This window comes from Elephas maximus, chromosome X (assembly GCF_024166365.1).
Source record: "Elephas maximus indicus isolate mEleMax1 chromosome X, mEleMax1 primary haplotype, whole genome shotgun sequence".
Classification (NCBI taxonomy): domain Eukaryota; kingdom Metazoa; phylum Chordata; class Mammalia; order Proboscidea; family Elephantidae; genus Elephas; species Elephas maximus.
In genome coordinates, this window is record NC_064846.1 from 160,953,887 (window position 1) to 160,967,753 (window position 13,867).

The 13,867-nt window shown below is 37.0% G+C and overlaps 1 protein-coding gene across 4 annotated transcripts in view; it reads right to left on the minus strand.

The window, feature by feature from the left end:
- CDKL5 (cyclin dependent kinase like 5) overlaps positions 1 to 13,867 on the minus strand; it is a 274,427-nt gene that overhangs the window by 165,308 nt on the left and 95,252 nt on the right. For all 4 annotated transcript variants that reach the window (XM_049873455.1, XM_049873454.1, XM_049873457.1 and 1 more), the window contains exon 2: positions 3,299 to 3,514. In XM_049873455.1, coding sequence (XP_049729412.1) covers positions 3,299 to 3,362 — 64 coding nt within the window. In that variant the 5' untranslated portion in view covers positions 3,363 to 3,514. The remainder of the gene's footprint in view (positions 1 to 3,298; positions 3,515 to 13,867) is intronic.

Below are 13,867 nucleotides of genomic sequence, written 5' to 3' on the forward strand. Positions count from 1 at the left end.
TTCTACACATTGTCGTCGAGTCAATTCCGACTCATAGCAACCCTACAGGACAGAGTAGAACTGCCCCATAGAGTCTCCAAGGAGCGGCTGGTAGATTTGAACTGCCAACCTTTCGGTTGGCAGCCGTAGCTCTTAACCACTACGTCACCAGGGTTTCCATCAAAAAGTTCGAGGGGTCTTAAAAGTTAAGAGCTAACCCAACCCAAACCCAGTGCCGTCGAGTCGATTCCTACTCATAGCAACCCTATACGACAGAGTAGAACTGCCCCACAGAGTTTCCAAGGAGCGCCTGGCGGATTTGAACTGCCGACCATTTGGTTAGCAGCCATAGCACTTAACCACTACGTCACCAGGGTTTCCTAAGTGGAAGTGGTGGGCATCGAACCCAGGACCTCGCGCATGCTAAGCGCGTGCTCTACCTAAGAGCTAATGACTTCCTAAATATTAAGCTCAAGCACAGAGCCTACCAAAAATGCTCTCTGTCCTAGAAGACATTTAAATCCTCTCCTAGGATACTGGAATGTCTCTTCTGACAGGCAAATAGTACAGGCCTCAATACTCCCATTAACACCTAGTATGAGTGGGAACATTTTAGTCATAAAGACTCAGTTCAAGAGCACAGGGCACAGGCCATAGGCCACAGGCTCTCCAGCCATTATACCAAACACTCACTTCCTGCCGTGTATTCAATGAGATTCTTCACTACCTTTTGGGTTATTTATGGTGTAGTAGTTAAGCACTTGACTGCCAACTGAAAGGTCGACAGTTCGAACCCACCAGGCACTCTGCAGCAGAAAGATGTGGCAATCTGCTTCTGTAAAGACGTATAGCCTTGAAAACCCTATGGGGCTGTTCTACTCTGCCGTACAGGGTTGCTATGAGTTGGAATCCGCTCAATGGCAGTGGGATCCTATTGTCCAGGAAATAGGCTACTCTCTTAGAGGCAGAACACAGAGTTGACAGCAAAGTGTCCAGGAAACTCAGGTTCACAGGTTAGGGTTATATATATAGTGAAAAATCTAATCTGGAGAGTCAAAATGTAAGTATGATAACTCAGATTTGTAGAAATATCATCGACATTGACAGATGGGCAAAGCCCGCATGAATCTATGACAAGGGGACTGACTACAATGAGACAAATTGGGAAATGTGTCTCCAACACAATCTAGGGAACCGGAACAAAAGTCTCTCACTTTGGTGGAGATGGATGAATCTTCTTATCATAGTTAGGATGGAACCAGCCATTAGAGCCACCCCACTTAACTCCACACTCACCAGGAAATCACCCACTCCTCATTTAACTTCTCATGCCAATTTTCCTATGAAGGGAAAATGCACTGTCTAGCTAAATTTTTTTTTTTTTTTTTTTTTAGCTATAAGAATGTAGAGCTTGCTTTACAGTTTTTCATATACTTAATAGATATGTATTTCTTGGCCAAAAGCATTTGAAGTGGTTTACAAAGGGAAAAAAAATGTAGCAATGATGGTTCTGACTATAACTTAAACTGACAAATTCTGATTTATGTAACAGTCTGGTATATTTTGGTTAATCTGGGTTAATCTCTAAGAAGACAATCAACTATGAATATACTGAGAAAAACAAGGTTATAATCTAGAAAAGCTTAGGCCAAAATCTGTAGCATTACAACCCTGTTACGCTCCATGAGTTGAACTTCTCAAGTCAGCACCTTTACTGCTTAAGTCTCTAAATGTTAATATTTCTGGAAAAAATAAACAAACAAATAAACAGAGAGGGCAGCTATTATTCCATAGAAGAATCCTGATCATAACGGGGAAAAGGCAGAACAGAATTTCAAATTCTCATGGACTCCAGGCTTTCTGGAACAACGGAGGGTGGGTGGACCCCTGAAACTATTGCCCTGAGACAATCTTTAAACCTCAAACCAAAAATATACCCTGAAGTCTTCTTAAAACCAAACAACAATTTAGCTTAACTAGTAAGAAAAAAATGTCTGCCTTGAACATTATGCTATTTTAAGAATTATCTATATGGGATCAAATTGACAACAGCAACTCAAGAAATTAGATAGGAACCTTAGGGAACAGTGAGTTTATGTTAATAAGGGAGGAACAACTCAGAAAAGGAGGGCAAGATGGTTGCACAACTTGATGAATGTAATCAATACCACTAAATTGTACATGTAGAAACTGTTGAATTGGTGTATTTTTTTGCTGTGTACATTCTCAACAGTAACAAAATAAATAAAATCTAGAAAAAAAATAGGACAGCTATTATAAATAGTAGGTAACACATTGAGAATGAATTTTACTTAAATAATAACAATGAAGAAAAGGAAAAGGAATTGGCCAGTGAAGGAAGAAGAGTCCATTCATTCTTTTTACATGGTTTCAACTCCATACCTTGAAGCAAGTACTCAATGCTTAGGCATAATATTTTAATTGTTTCTATTTATTTAAACAGGATCTAGAACTTAACATTAAAATCTTGAACAGCTTTACTGTTCACACAGGTAAATTTTTAAAACTTTTGAAATTCAAAATATGAAATATTTGTAACATTTGCTTTAATGATATGGTGGGTATGCAAATCCACCAAAACCAAAATTATAACCATTTTCCTCCATTAACAGAATCATTTATCAAAATTTTCATAAAGTTATCTTTAAGGTAAGAGCAAAAATTACTAATAAAGAAAAATCAGGAAGACTTAGGAAAAATGAATTACCATAATTCATCAAATCGACATCATGGATTGTACGCATTACTTTATGTATTACTAGGAAAGAAAATTGTTATCAATTAAATCATGACATATATGGATTATAAGACATATCCTGAAGACACACCCTGCTTTCAGAGATGTTAAAATGTGACCAAATCACGTGCCTTAGAATTTATAAAACACGGTTTGTCATTCTGAAAGAAATAGAAGCTATTTATCCATGTACTTGCCATGTATTAAGTAAAATTTAACTTATGCAAATAAATTTTAAATTATTCAAAATAAGCCTAGCTGATATAAAACATAGCCAAAAAAAGCATACTAAAGAAACCATGATTGCCAACAAAAAGAAGAAAATGAAGGCAGTCTTAAGAAATCCTTGATTTGTTAAACTTTAAAGGGTTTTAAAAATGTTATTTAGATTGAAGAGTAAGGCTTAAATATTTAAGAGTAACTAAAAAAATATTTTACTATTAGATACATATCTCAATCAATGCAGGTTAAATTAACAAGACCTGAATTAGTAAGTTTTTTGGTGGTGAGTATAGGTGTACATTGCTCAAAAATTCAAGAAATTTTAAAATCCCAACTTACCTTCACCTACAACCCCAAGGATCTCAAATTTATTCATCACATTACCAATGTTAGGAATCTTCATGAAGACAAACTCCTCTTCTGATGCAAGCCACAGAACATGGCACTAAAAAGAATCTTCTGAATTGTGCAGTTAAAACAAAAAATGTCTGAAGGAAGGAATTCTCATTGGTTGCCAGGAACTTTCACATATTTGTTCTAATAGTGAAGTATTCCCTGAAAGAACAAACACAATTAAAAGTCATGTTTTAGATCCCAGTATTCTAATAACATATGCTACCTTTTTGTAGGTTGTTGCTGTTGTTAGGTGCCGTCAAGTTGGTTCTGACTCATAGCGACCCTACAGGACAGAGGAGAACTGTCCCATAGGGTTTCCAAGAAGCAGCTAGTGGATTCAAACTGCCGACCTTTTGGTTAGCAGCCGAGCTCTTAACCACTACGCCACTAGGGTTCTTCTAAAACCATGTTAATGTTTCATATGCTTAAAATAAAAAATGGGGGAGGGGGCAGTGGAAGAACCTAAAATGGGGCACAAGCAAACAAATGAATCTAACTGTATTTGAAACAAGTAACATAACCACACTGAAACGGAACAGGAGGAAAGAATCAATCCCAGGTAATTTGTTCTGAAAACAGTATTTTAACTACATATTCTCTTCAAGTTGAAGACAAAAAGAAATGTAAACAAATAATGTACCCTACTAAGTTATTTGTTTTTACACAATGATATGAAACTACATTATATGTGTTTTCTGGGATTGTGCACTAAGTAAATATATTGCGGATAATGAGAGCTTGGTGTCTTACTCTCATAAAACAGAGTTACAAACACAGGAAAAAGGAAGGCTTGGGATTAGAGTTAACAGTGTAAGCTCAGTTTTTAATATATACCAAAAATCAAACTCGTCATAGTCGAATTGACTCATAGCAATCCTACAGGACAGAGTAGAATTGCCCCACAGGGTTTCCAAGGAGCAGCTGGTGGGTTCAAACTGCTGACCTTTTGGTTAGCAGCCATAGCTCTTAACCACTGAGCCACCAGGGCTCCAGTTTTTAATATAGAGATGTAGAAATAGATATAAATGTGTGTGTAAGTAACACACACACACATACTCCCTAGCTCTGCCTGTCGAGAGAACCCGAAGCAGTGACACCTTAGTAGCCATGAACACACCTAGTGCCCAGATCTTGGTTTCTAAAGACCATTCTTCAATAAAGAGAATCAGGGTTCCTTAGAGAAATGGCTGATTCCAAAGTTCCAGGTTAAACAATTGCCATTGAGTCACTCCTAACTCATGGTTAGAATAGGGAAAGTACAATATGGGCCTAGGACATATTTTTGTGATGCCAGAAAAGTAAGAAGTTCTCAAAAATAATGGGGTATGCCAAAAGGACATAGGAGCCAGTTTGAAGTCACTAGTCAAATCAGGGAAAATTTGAACAATAAAATAAATAAGGAAAGTAACAAATTACAACCCACAGACTAAAATTAAAATGCATGAGTCCTTAATGAATAAATAAATAGGGAGGGGGCTCTTTCTCAGAGTAGAATTCCAAATGATAAATGTAGTGACGGAATTAAATAATCACCACTGGGCAACCGTAATAGTAATAACTATTTCAGGCAGGTGTCATCAATATATGCTAAAATTAGAGGTTGAAAGTTTGATGAAAAACAGGATATTACCTATCTCCCAGCAAGATACCTATGAATTACAAGGGGAAAAACAGTAATTTCATAGTGAAGAAACCTGGCAGACACCACCTTAATTAATTGACCAAAGTTAACATCACTAATAATAGAAGAATCAACGTCACATGCCTCCGAATAGGATGCCCTGAGAAAGATGTTTACCACATTGCTCCTGCAGCATTCCTGCAGATAAGTAAAACTTGAATCTAACCATGGGAGGCAACAAACAACTCAAACTGAGGGACATTCTGCTAAATAACTGGCCTGTATTCTTTAAAAATATCTAGGTCATGAAAGACAAGGAAAGACTGAGCAATTGTTCCAGATTAAAGAAGTGTAAGAGATACGATAACTAAATTCTGGATTGGATCCTGCACAAGTTAAAAAAAAAAAAAAATTGTTTTTGGCAATAAATGACAATCAAATTTAAATGTAAAAATTAGATAGCAGTATTACACTAGTATTGATAATTTTGTGATTTTCATGATAGTACTGTGGTTATGTAAGACAATGCCCTTGTTTTTAAGAAAAAGCACCAAAGTTTTTTAGAATCTCTAAAGGAGAATCTTGTTTGCAACTTACTCAAACAGTTCAGGAAAAAAAATGTATGTGTATGTAGGGTGGTGGGGGGGGAGAAAAAGAGAGAATGATAAAGCAAATATGGTAAAAGTTAACATGTGGGGAATCTGAGTCAAGGGTATAGAGAACAAAATTCTTTATCCTTGCAACTTTTCTCTAAGTCTCAAATTATTTCAAAATAAATTCTCTTGTTTCAAAAAAACCTATCCTATCTCCAAGAAGAATAACATTGGTATCAACGTGAAATATTGATTCAAAGGGAAGAAATTTAACTAAAATCAGTAAAGAAATTTCCTTTACTGCCTATGAAATTTAAAACTAAGAATACCCCACGTGGTGTGGATAAGTATTGATACAAAGAAATGTAAACTGGTATAAGCTTTCTAAAGGGCAGTATGTCCATAATTAAATGTTTTTAAAATGTTCATATCCTGATAAAGGTATCTGACAACAAACATCATTCTTAAACATGAAATATTAGATGCAGTCCCTTTAAAAATTAAGAACATGACAAAGATTCCGACTACTAATACTTACTGACATTATTATTAAATATTATCCTGGTGGGTTCTAGCTAGACCAGTAAAATATGATAAAACAAAGAAAGAAATTTAGAAAATAGAAAAGAATTTACAAACAAATTGCTTACCAAGTGTGTTAAGTATTTAGCGAGGGTGGCTGGATGTAAGCTTAAGATACAAATTATCAACTGCATTTATAAACATTAATAATAAACAAAATGTAATTTTTTAAAAATCATATTTATAACAGCAAGAAAAAAAGTAAGGCATTTAGGATTTAATATAACAAAAGATATTGAAGACCGCTAGTCAGATAATTATAAAACTTCATTCAAAGACATTAAAGAAGGCCTAAATAAATGAAGTTATCCCAAGTTTAAGGGTAGGAAGATTCAACACTATAAAGATGTTAATTTTTTCCATATTGATGTACCCAGTTGATGTAATTCCAATCAAAATCTCAACAGGATTTTTTGAGGACCTAAGACGATTCTAAAATATATATGAAAGAGTAGAGTTCCAAGTACAGGCAACACTCTCCTGAAGAAGAAAAGAAGACTCCACTTTGAAGGCAGGATCTGGCAGTATGTCCTACTGGATATATCAAGGCTTATAATAAAAAACCAAACGCACTACCATCGAGTAGATTTTAACTCACTGTGACCCTGTGGGACAGAGAACTGCCACATAGGGTTTCCAAGGCTGTAAATCTTTATGGAAGCAGACTGCTACATCTTTCTCCTGCAGAGCAGCTGGTGAGGTCAAACTGCCAACCCTTCCTTTAGCAGCTGAGCACTTTAATGACTGTGCCATCAGGGATCCTTAAAGGCTTATAATAGACCTATGAAAATTGAGTCTGGGTGGCTTTGGTACAGAGACAGACAAATTAGCCAGTGGAATAGATGTGTGAGCCTAAAGAAGTAGACCATACTTCAATATCCCCTACAGCCCCCTACGGTCACTCAGCTCTACACTCACCACCCCACCCACCCATCCTAGGCTATTCTCAACACAGGAGTCACAGGAATCCCTTTAGGACAAGTCTAATAATGTCACTTCTCTGAGCAAAATCCTTCAATGGCCTCCCATATTAAGAGTGAAAGCCAAAGTCCACATAAGCCATAAGGCCTTAGCCTCCCCCTCCTCTGAAAACATCTCCTACTATTGTCTCCCTCAGCTCCCTTTACTCCAGCCACACTGACTTCCTTTCAGTTCAATGAGGCAAGAAACTCACAGTTATCTCTTACACTAAATGTTTCTTTGACATGCTAAGGTTTACTTTATTTCAGAAATCTTACTGTTATTGATTTTTCATTCAATACTTCAAAAAAATTGTCCAAAAAGGAAGACATGACAAAGCAGAGTCTATGTTTATTTTAGAAAACTTAACTAAATTCCTTCAATTCAAGGATCACAAAATTTTTAAAGTATACTGTGACATTTAGAGAAAATGGTATCATAATTTTAGAAGAAACTCACAAATATTCCATTTATTCATTCATTCACTCACTCAATGCAGTGTGATAGATCATTTTGTGTACCCTTTCTCCTCATGGTCTTCTAATTCCCACCCAAGTGATTGGGTGGGACTGTGCAGATATGGTAATTGTGGCCCACCAAAGGGATTGGTCAGTTTTGCCATTCCACTGGGTTTGATAGGTTATGAAGGAACTCAGACAGGGACAGCCTCTCTGAAAAGCTGAGATCTCAATAACAAGCAGCCAGGAGCCAGTCATATGAAGATCTAAGTTGGTCACATTTCAGGTAAAAGAAGCTCAAGATGCTTCTGAGAATGAATTATTCTTTCATTTTCTACCACTAATTTGGAAGAACACTCAAGGAACATTTAAATATTCCACTCTCTGCCAATAATGGAATGTCTCATTTCAAAGGAAACTTGAGATAAAAATTAAATCAGTCCCACTAAAACCGAGCACTCAAAAAATTCTGTATATAAGGATGTATAAAAAACATTTGCTTCCACTTAATCTCTCACGAAACTGTGAAAATCAAAATTCGTTAATGTAAACTAGGAATCAGAATAGTCTTTTAACAACCAGTATTTGTACAGAGAAAAAAAATTATGACCAAAATTGGATCCAACTGCAATTTTGTATAAATAACACCAATTAAACTTTTTTTAAGGCATTAAAAGTTAGACACTTCACCTTTTGGTAATGGCAAATCAGATAACTTGTGTGAAAAGCACCCCTGAGGACAAAAGCAAACACTGGAGGAAATACTTATTAAAAATACCATAAAAGATAGGGAAGAATTATCTGGCTAAAATGAAAGGAAAAAAGAATAGAACCCAGAAAGGTAAATACAAACCACCCAAATCTGTTTTAGGCCCTCCAGGCATTTGAAGATCCAGAAAAAAAATAAGAGAAAAGCTGGCTTACAGAGTCAGGGTCACAAAAGTCAAAACCAAGGGTGTCTCAAAAGGAGGAACTTTGATAAACCACCACTAGCTTGAAGCTGAAACCCCAAAGAGCTATATTCCCTTTAAGGGAAACAAGAAATAAATTAGCTTTGTATAGAGACTTGAAGTCTAGCTTTATGTCACTGGAATGATCTACATAAATCTCCAAATACGCTCCTGGATTAAGATAGTACCAGATTCCAATTAGTGGGGCCACCTGTTGTCTGAATGAAGCGAAGAAGAAGAAAAAAAAAACAAGTCATTCTTGGAGATAGATAGCATTAACCTAGGCCTCATATGATTGCTACAGATGCTTTATCACGCACAAGGTGCAGTAAATAATCAAAGATAAACAGATACACTAGGAAACAAGACACCATAAATAAGAACCAATATAAACAGCTGAAAAAGAAAATGACTCTGAAAGATTTGAAATATTAGAATTGTCAGGAACAGCCTATAAAACAAATGTAAAGTTGAATTAATAAAAATGAAGGGCTGAAAATCTGACAGAACTGGAAGGTCCAAAAAGTGAAAGAATGATTTTGAAAAGTAAATTAGAATTCCAGAATGGAAAGATGTAACAGAACTCAAGAACTCAATAGACAGTGTAAGGAGAAAAATATCAAAACACAGAAGATTTGAAAAACATGTTTTAAAAACTTGACCAAATGAACATATAAACTGTACCAAAGAACTGCAGAATACCTTTTTTTTCCAAGATACTAGAACTCTTACAAAAACTGATCATATGCTAGGCGATAAAGCAACTTAAAACAAATTACAAGGGCTGATGTTAAAAAAAAAAAAAACAAACAACCGTTGCCGTTGAGTCAATTCTGACCCATAGCAACCCTACAGGACAGAGCAGAACTGCCCCATACAGTTTGCAAGGAACGCCTGGTAGATCTGAACTGCTGACCTTTTGGTTAGCAGCCGAAGCACTTAACCACTATGCCACCAGGGTTTCCGCTGATGTCAGAAGGTGTTCCTATCTCCCTAATGCAAGTGTGCAAGAAATCAATCAGAAGAGAAATAATTAAAAACACTTATGTTTGGAAATTAATTCACTTCTAGAACAATCCACAAGTCAGTCAAAGAAGAAAACATAACAGACGTTAAAAAATAAAAAAAAAATACAAATTTATGGGAAGAAGCTAAAGCAATGCTTAGAGAGAAACTGACAGTCTTACGTGCACATACCGGAAAAGATAAAAAAACCGAAAATTAGTGGACTAAGACATCAATCTCAAGCAATTAAAAAAAGTAAAATGAATCAAAAGAAAATGTAAAGAAAGACAGGAACAGAAATTCATGAAATAGAAAATATGCAAACAATAGAGATCAGCAGAGCAAAGAGTTGGTTCTTGACCCACTGTAAAACTGATCACGAAAAAAATGTGAAAGAAAGAACAAAATGAGAACACACCCTGGCAGACACCCTGGTAGCCTGGTGATGCCCTAGGCAGAGAACCTAGCCACACCATGCTGGACTTCTGACCTACAGAACCGTGAGCTAATGTATGGGTGCTGTTTTAAGCCACTAAATTTGTGGTAATTTGTTACTCGACAACAAAAAACTAATGTAACAGTATTATTTCATTTATGTACAGTTTTAAACAGGCAAAGCTGAACTACGAACTACATTGTTATATGCATATATAGGTGGTAAACCTATTAAAACATGCCTAAGGAAGTTCTTGTTATAAAAATCAGGATTTTAACTGCTTCTAGGGAAGGGTTGAAATTGAGAAGAGATACACAGGGAGGGCTTTCTGGGAAACTGGTAATGTTCTATTTCTTGACTTGAGTGATGGTTAAATGGGCATTTACTAGAGCGTATATTTATGTTTTAAGTATTTCTGTGGTGTTATATTTCACCATAAAACAAAGTAGAGGGTCAGTGAAAGAGGGGAAGACCCTCACCAAGATAGACCGACACAGTGCTACAACAATGGGTTCAAACATAGCAATGACTGTGAGGATGGCGCAGGACTGGGCAGTGTTTCATTCTGGTGTACACAGGGTTGCTATGAGTCGGAACTGACTCTACAGCACCTAACAACAACAAAGAGTAATTGTGATAACCACACATATATAAATAGTACCTTGGCCATTTATATGGAGGCAAAAGGTAATTTTTATCAAAGACAAAGCATTTCAATATAAACAACCAAAAAGAATTTAACTGTACTATCTATCTTTTATCTATCTCTCTCCAAGAGTTAGACTCTACATAATGTACTGTGTCTAGTGCTGAGTATCACAATGACAAAACTCAAAACTCTCAGTGACAGATAACCTGAATGGTGACCACTCTCCTAAAACCATGCCACATAAGGAGCTGGTAAGAAAACTGGATGAGTTTGGCCTCCATGAGGTATGACTTATATCTAAATGTCTAAAGACTCTTTGAAAAGGAGGGAGTAGATCAGGTGATCTGAGTTATTCCAAGAAGATCAGTGGGAGAAGTTAAAAGGAGAGGGATTTCAGCTCAGTAGCGATTGGACAGCAACCAATCATCAACATTCATTCATTCATTCTATAAGTACTTATCAAAAGACCTACAATGGCTAATGGACCACAACTACCAGAGCCTCCACCAGACTCAGTCCAGCACAACTAGATGGCGCCCAGCTACCACCACTGACTGCCCTGACAGGGATCACAATAGATGGTCACGGACATAACTAGAGAAAAAGTAGAGCAAAATTCTGACTCACAAAAGAGACCAGACTTAGTGATCTGACAGAGACTGGAGAAACCCCAAGAGTATGGCCCCCAGACACCCTTTTAACTTAGTACTGAACTCATTTCAGAGGTTCACCCTTCAGCCAAAGATTGGACAGGCCCATAAAACAAAATGAGAACTAAATGGGCACACCAGCCCAGGGGTAAGGATGACAAGGCAGGAGGGGACAGGAAAGCTGGTAATGGGGAACCCAAGTTCGAGAAGGGGAGAGTGTTGACATGTTGTGGGGGTGGCAACCAATGCCACAAAACAATAGGTATATTAATTGATAACGAGAAACTAATTTACTCTGTGAACCTTCATCTAAAGCATCCAAAAAAACAAAAAAAACCAAGACCTACAATGGGCCAAACACTACTGTAGGTGCTTCAGCATGCAGTGGTGAACAACACAGATATGGCTCCTGTTCTCTCGGAGCTTACTAAGGTGAGACACACAGTAAACAAAGAAACATGGTAATTTCAGATAGTGACAATGCCATAAAGAAAATAAGAGTTTTATGGTAAGAGTTGTGGTAGTTGGGAGAGTAGGGCCTTTTAGAAAGGGAGATCTTGGAAAGGGCCTGTCTGAAGAGGTAATATTTGAGTAAGATCTGTTTTATGTAAAGAAGTAAGCCACGGGTACAGGGATGTGAGGAGAAGAGTGTTCAGAGCAGTACAAAGAGTCTTACAGAGCTTGATAAGTTCAAGGAACAGAGAGAAAGCCTGTATATCTAGAGTATGGTAGACAAGGAGGAGACCGGCAGGTGGCAGGAAGGGGCTGCTGTAAGCACTTTGGCAGTTGTAGGAGTCTTATACTAAAGTTGATGTCTTCTAAGGTGCCTTCCAATGTCAAGATTCTAAGGCTCTCAAAAATAATTTGAGTTTTTTTATTACTAACCATTAACTTTGTAAATAGCTGAGTATATTTTAAGGTGGATTTGTCTTGCACTAAGAAATACAGCTAAAATTAAGCTATCTTCTCTCTGCGTTGGCAAGTAAGCAGGTACCTACAAGAACTGACAGAAATGTAAAGCTTATAATTTATTTCATATGTTATTAAGTATTGAATTTAAGAGCTGCCTGGGCCTTGAATGTTTCCTTTGTTGCTGAAATTATAATCTTCATCTCAACATGTCTTTTCTTCTTCCCAAGGAGTACAAAATCAGTTGAATCATGAGTTATATTTTCGTTTCTGGCATTGTTTTTTACAAGTACCAGTGAGAGAACCATTTTGTCACTGAAAAGTGCACAGGAATAAATTCAGTACATGACTAAACTGCTACAATTTTTTTTTTAAATAGGAGAGTGCAAATGGCTTCAAAGCATCTTAAAACTCACGATCCATATATGCAAGGAAATAACTTCTCTGGAAAAAACCGTCTTGTGAGAAACATCCTAATTACCTTCTTGTAGAGAAGTCTCCATTTGAACGTAAGTGAGGAAAGTAATGCACTCCTACTTAGCATTCTTCTTATATGGGACCACCTGACCCATAAATTAATTAAATCTTCTTTTTGCTTGATTCTTCCAATAGTGGAGAGTAATTTATCAATCCATTCTTCATAGTTCAATTTCCATTATTAAACTAAACAGATATTTGACTATTTCAAGTCCTTCCAGAGACACCTTGGAAGAAAGGCCTGGTGATCTACTTCTAAAAAATCAGCCATTGAAAACCCTATGGGGCACAATTCTACTCTGACACACATGGGTCTCCATGAGTCGGGGTTGGCTCATCAGCAACTGGTTACTGGTTAGCAGTTAAAAAGGTTTTGAAGGCACCTTCATGAAAGTACAAACATCACTTACAGTTTCTATGGGGTAATATGTTCTGGTCTCTAACTTCTAAATAACAGAATCTAAAATAAATTTATAGAAGTTGAGAACTCTCTAGATTTTGCTGGACTGATGCAGGTCATAAAATGTGGGTAAGTTCATGTACTCTACACCAAAGAAAACCACCTTCAGACTAAAAAGGACAGAGGGAACTGAAGTCCAAGACCGTAGAAGAACACCTCTAAGCTAAATGTATTCAAGACAACAGGCCTGGATAAATTTCATCCCTGAAACACTTTAAGACTTTGGAGATAAGATTGCTGAACGTTAGAATCTTGGGAAAGTGACAAAGAAAAGATGAGAACAAAGACTGGCCGAGAGCAAATGTAGTCCCATTTTTGAGAATGGGTAAAAAAGTATATTCTGTAAACACTACACCTGAGAACTTATAATTAAACAATTATTCAATAAATATGTCTTGAGAGCCAACTATATGCTAGGCACTGTGATAAGACACTGGCAATATATCGGTAAAGGGAATAGGCAGGAAGCCCTAACTCATGGAGTTTATCAAAGAAATCACACAATTGGCAAATGTAAGCACTATGAAGAAGAGATATACAGTGCTCCAAAGGCTTGTAACAGGGGCTTGCCACCTCATCTGATGGGGCTGGCTATTCCAGGGGAAGCAATGAGTGAGCCAAGATCTATCTGTAGGATAATTAGGCATAAACTTATGGAGAAGTAGGGAAGCTCTAGGAGAGCATGATTTATGCAAAAGTTCCAAGTCAGGAGAGAACCAAAAGAGGTGTGCGTGTGTGTGCACGCGCGCATGCGCGTGCACA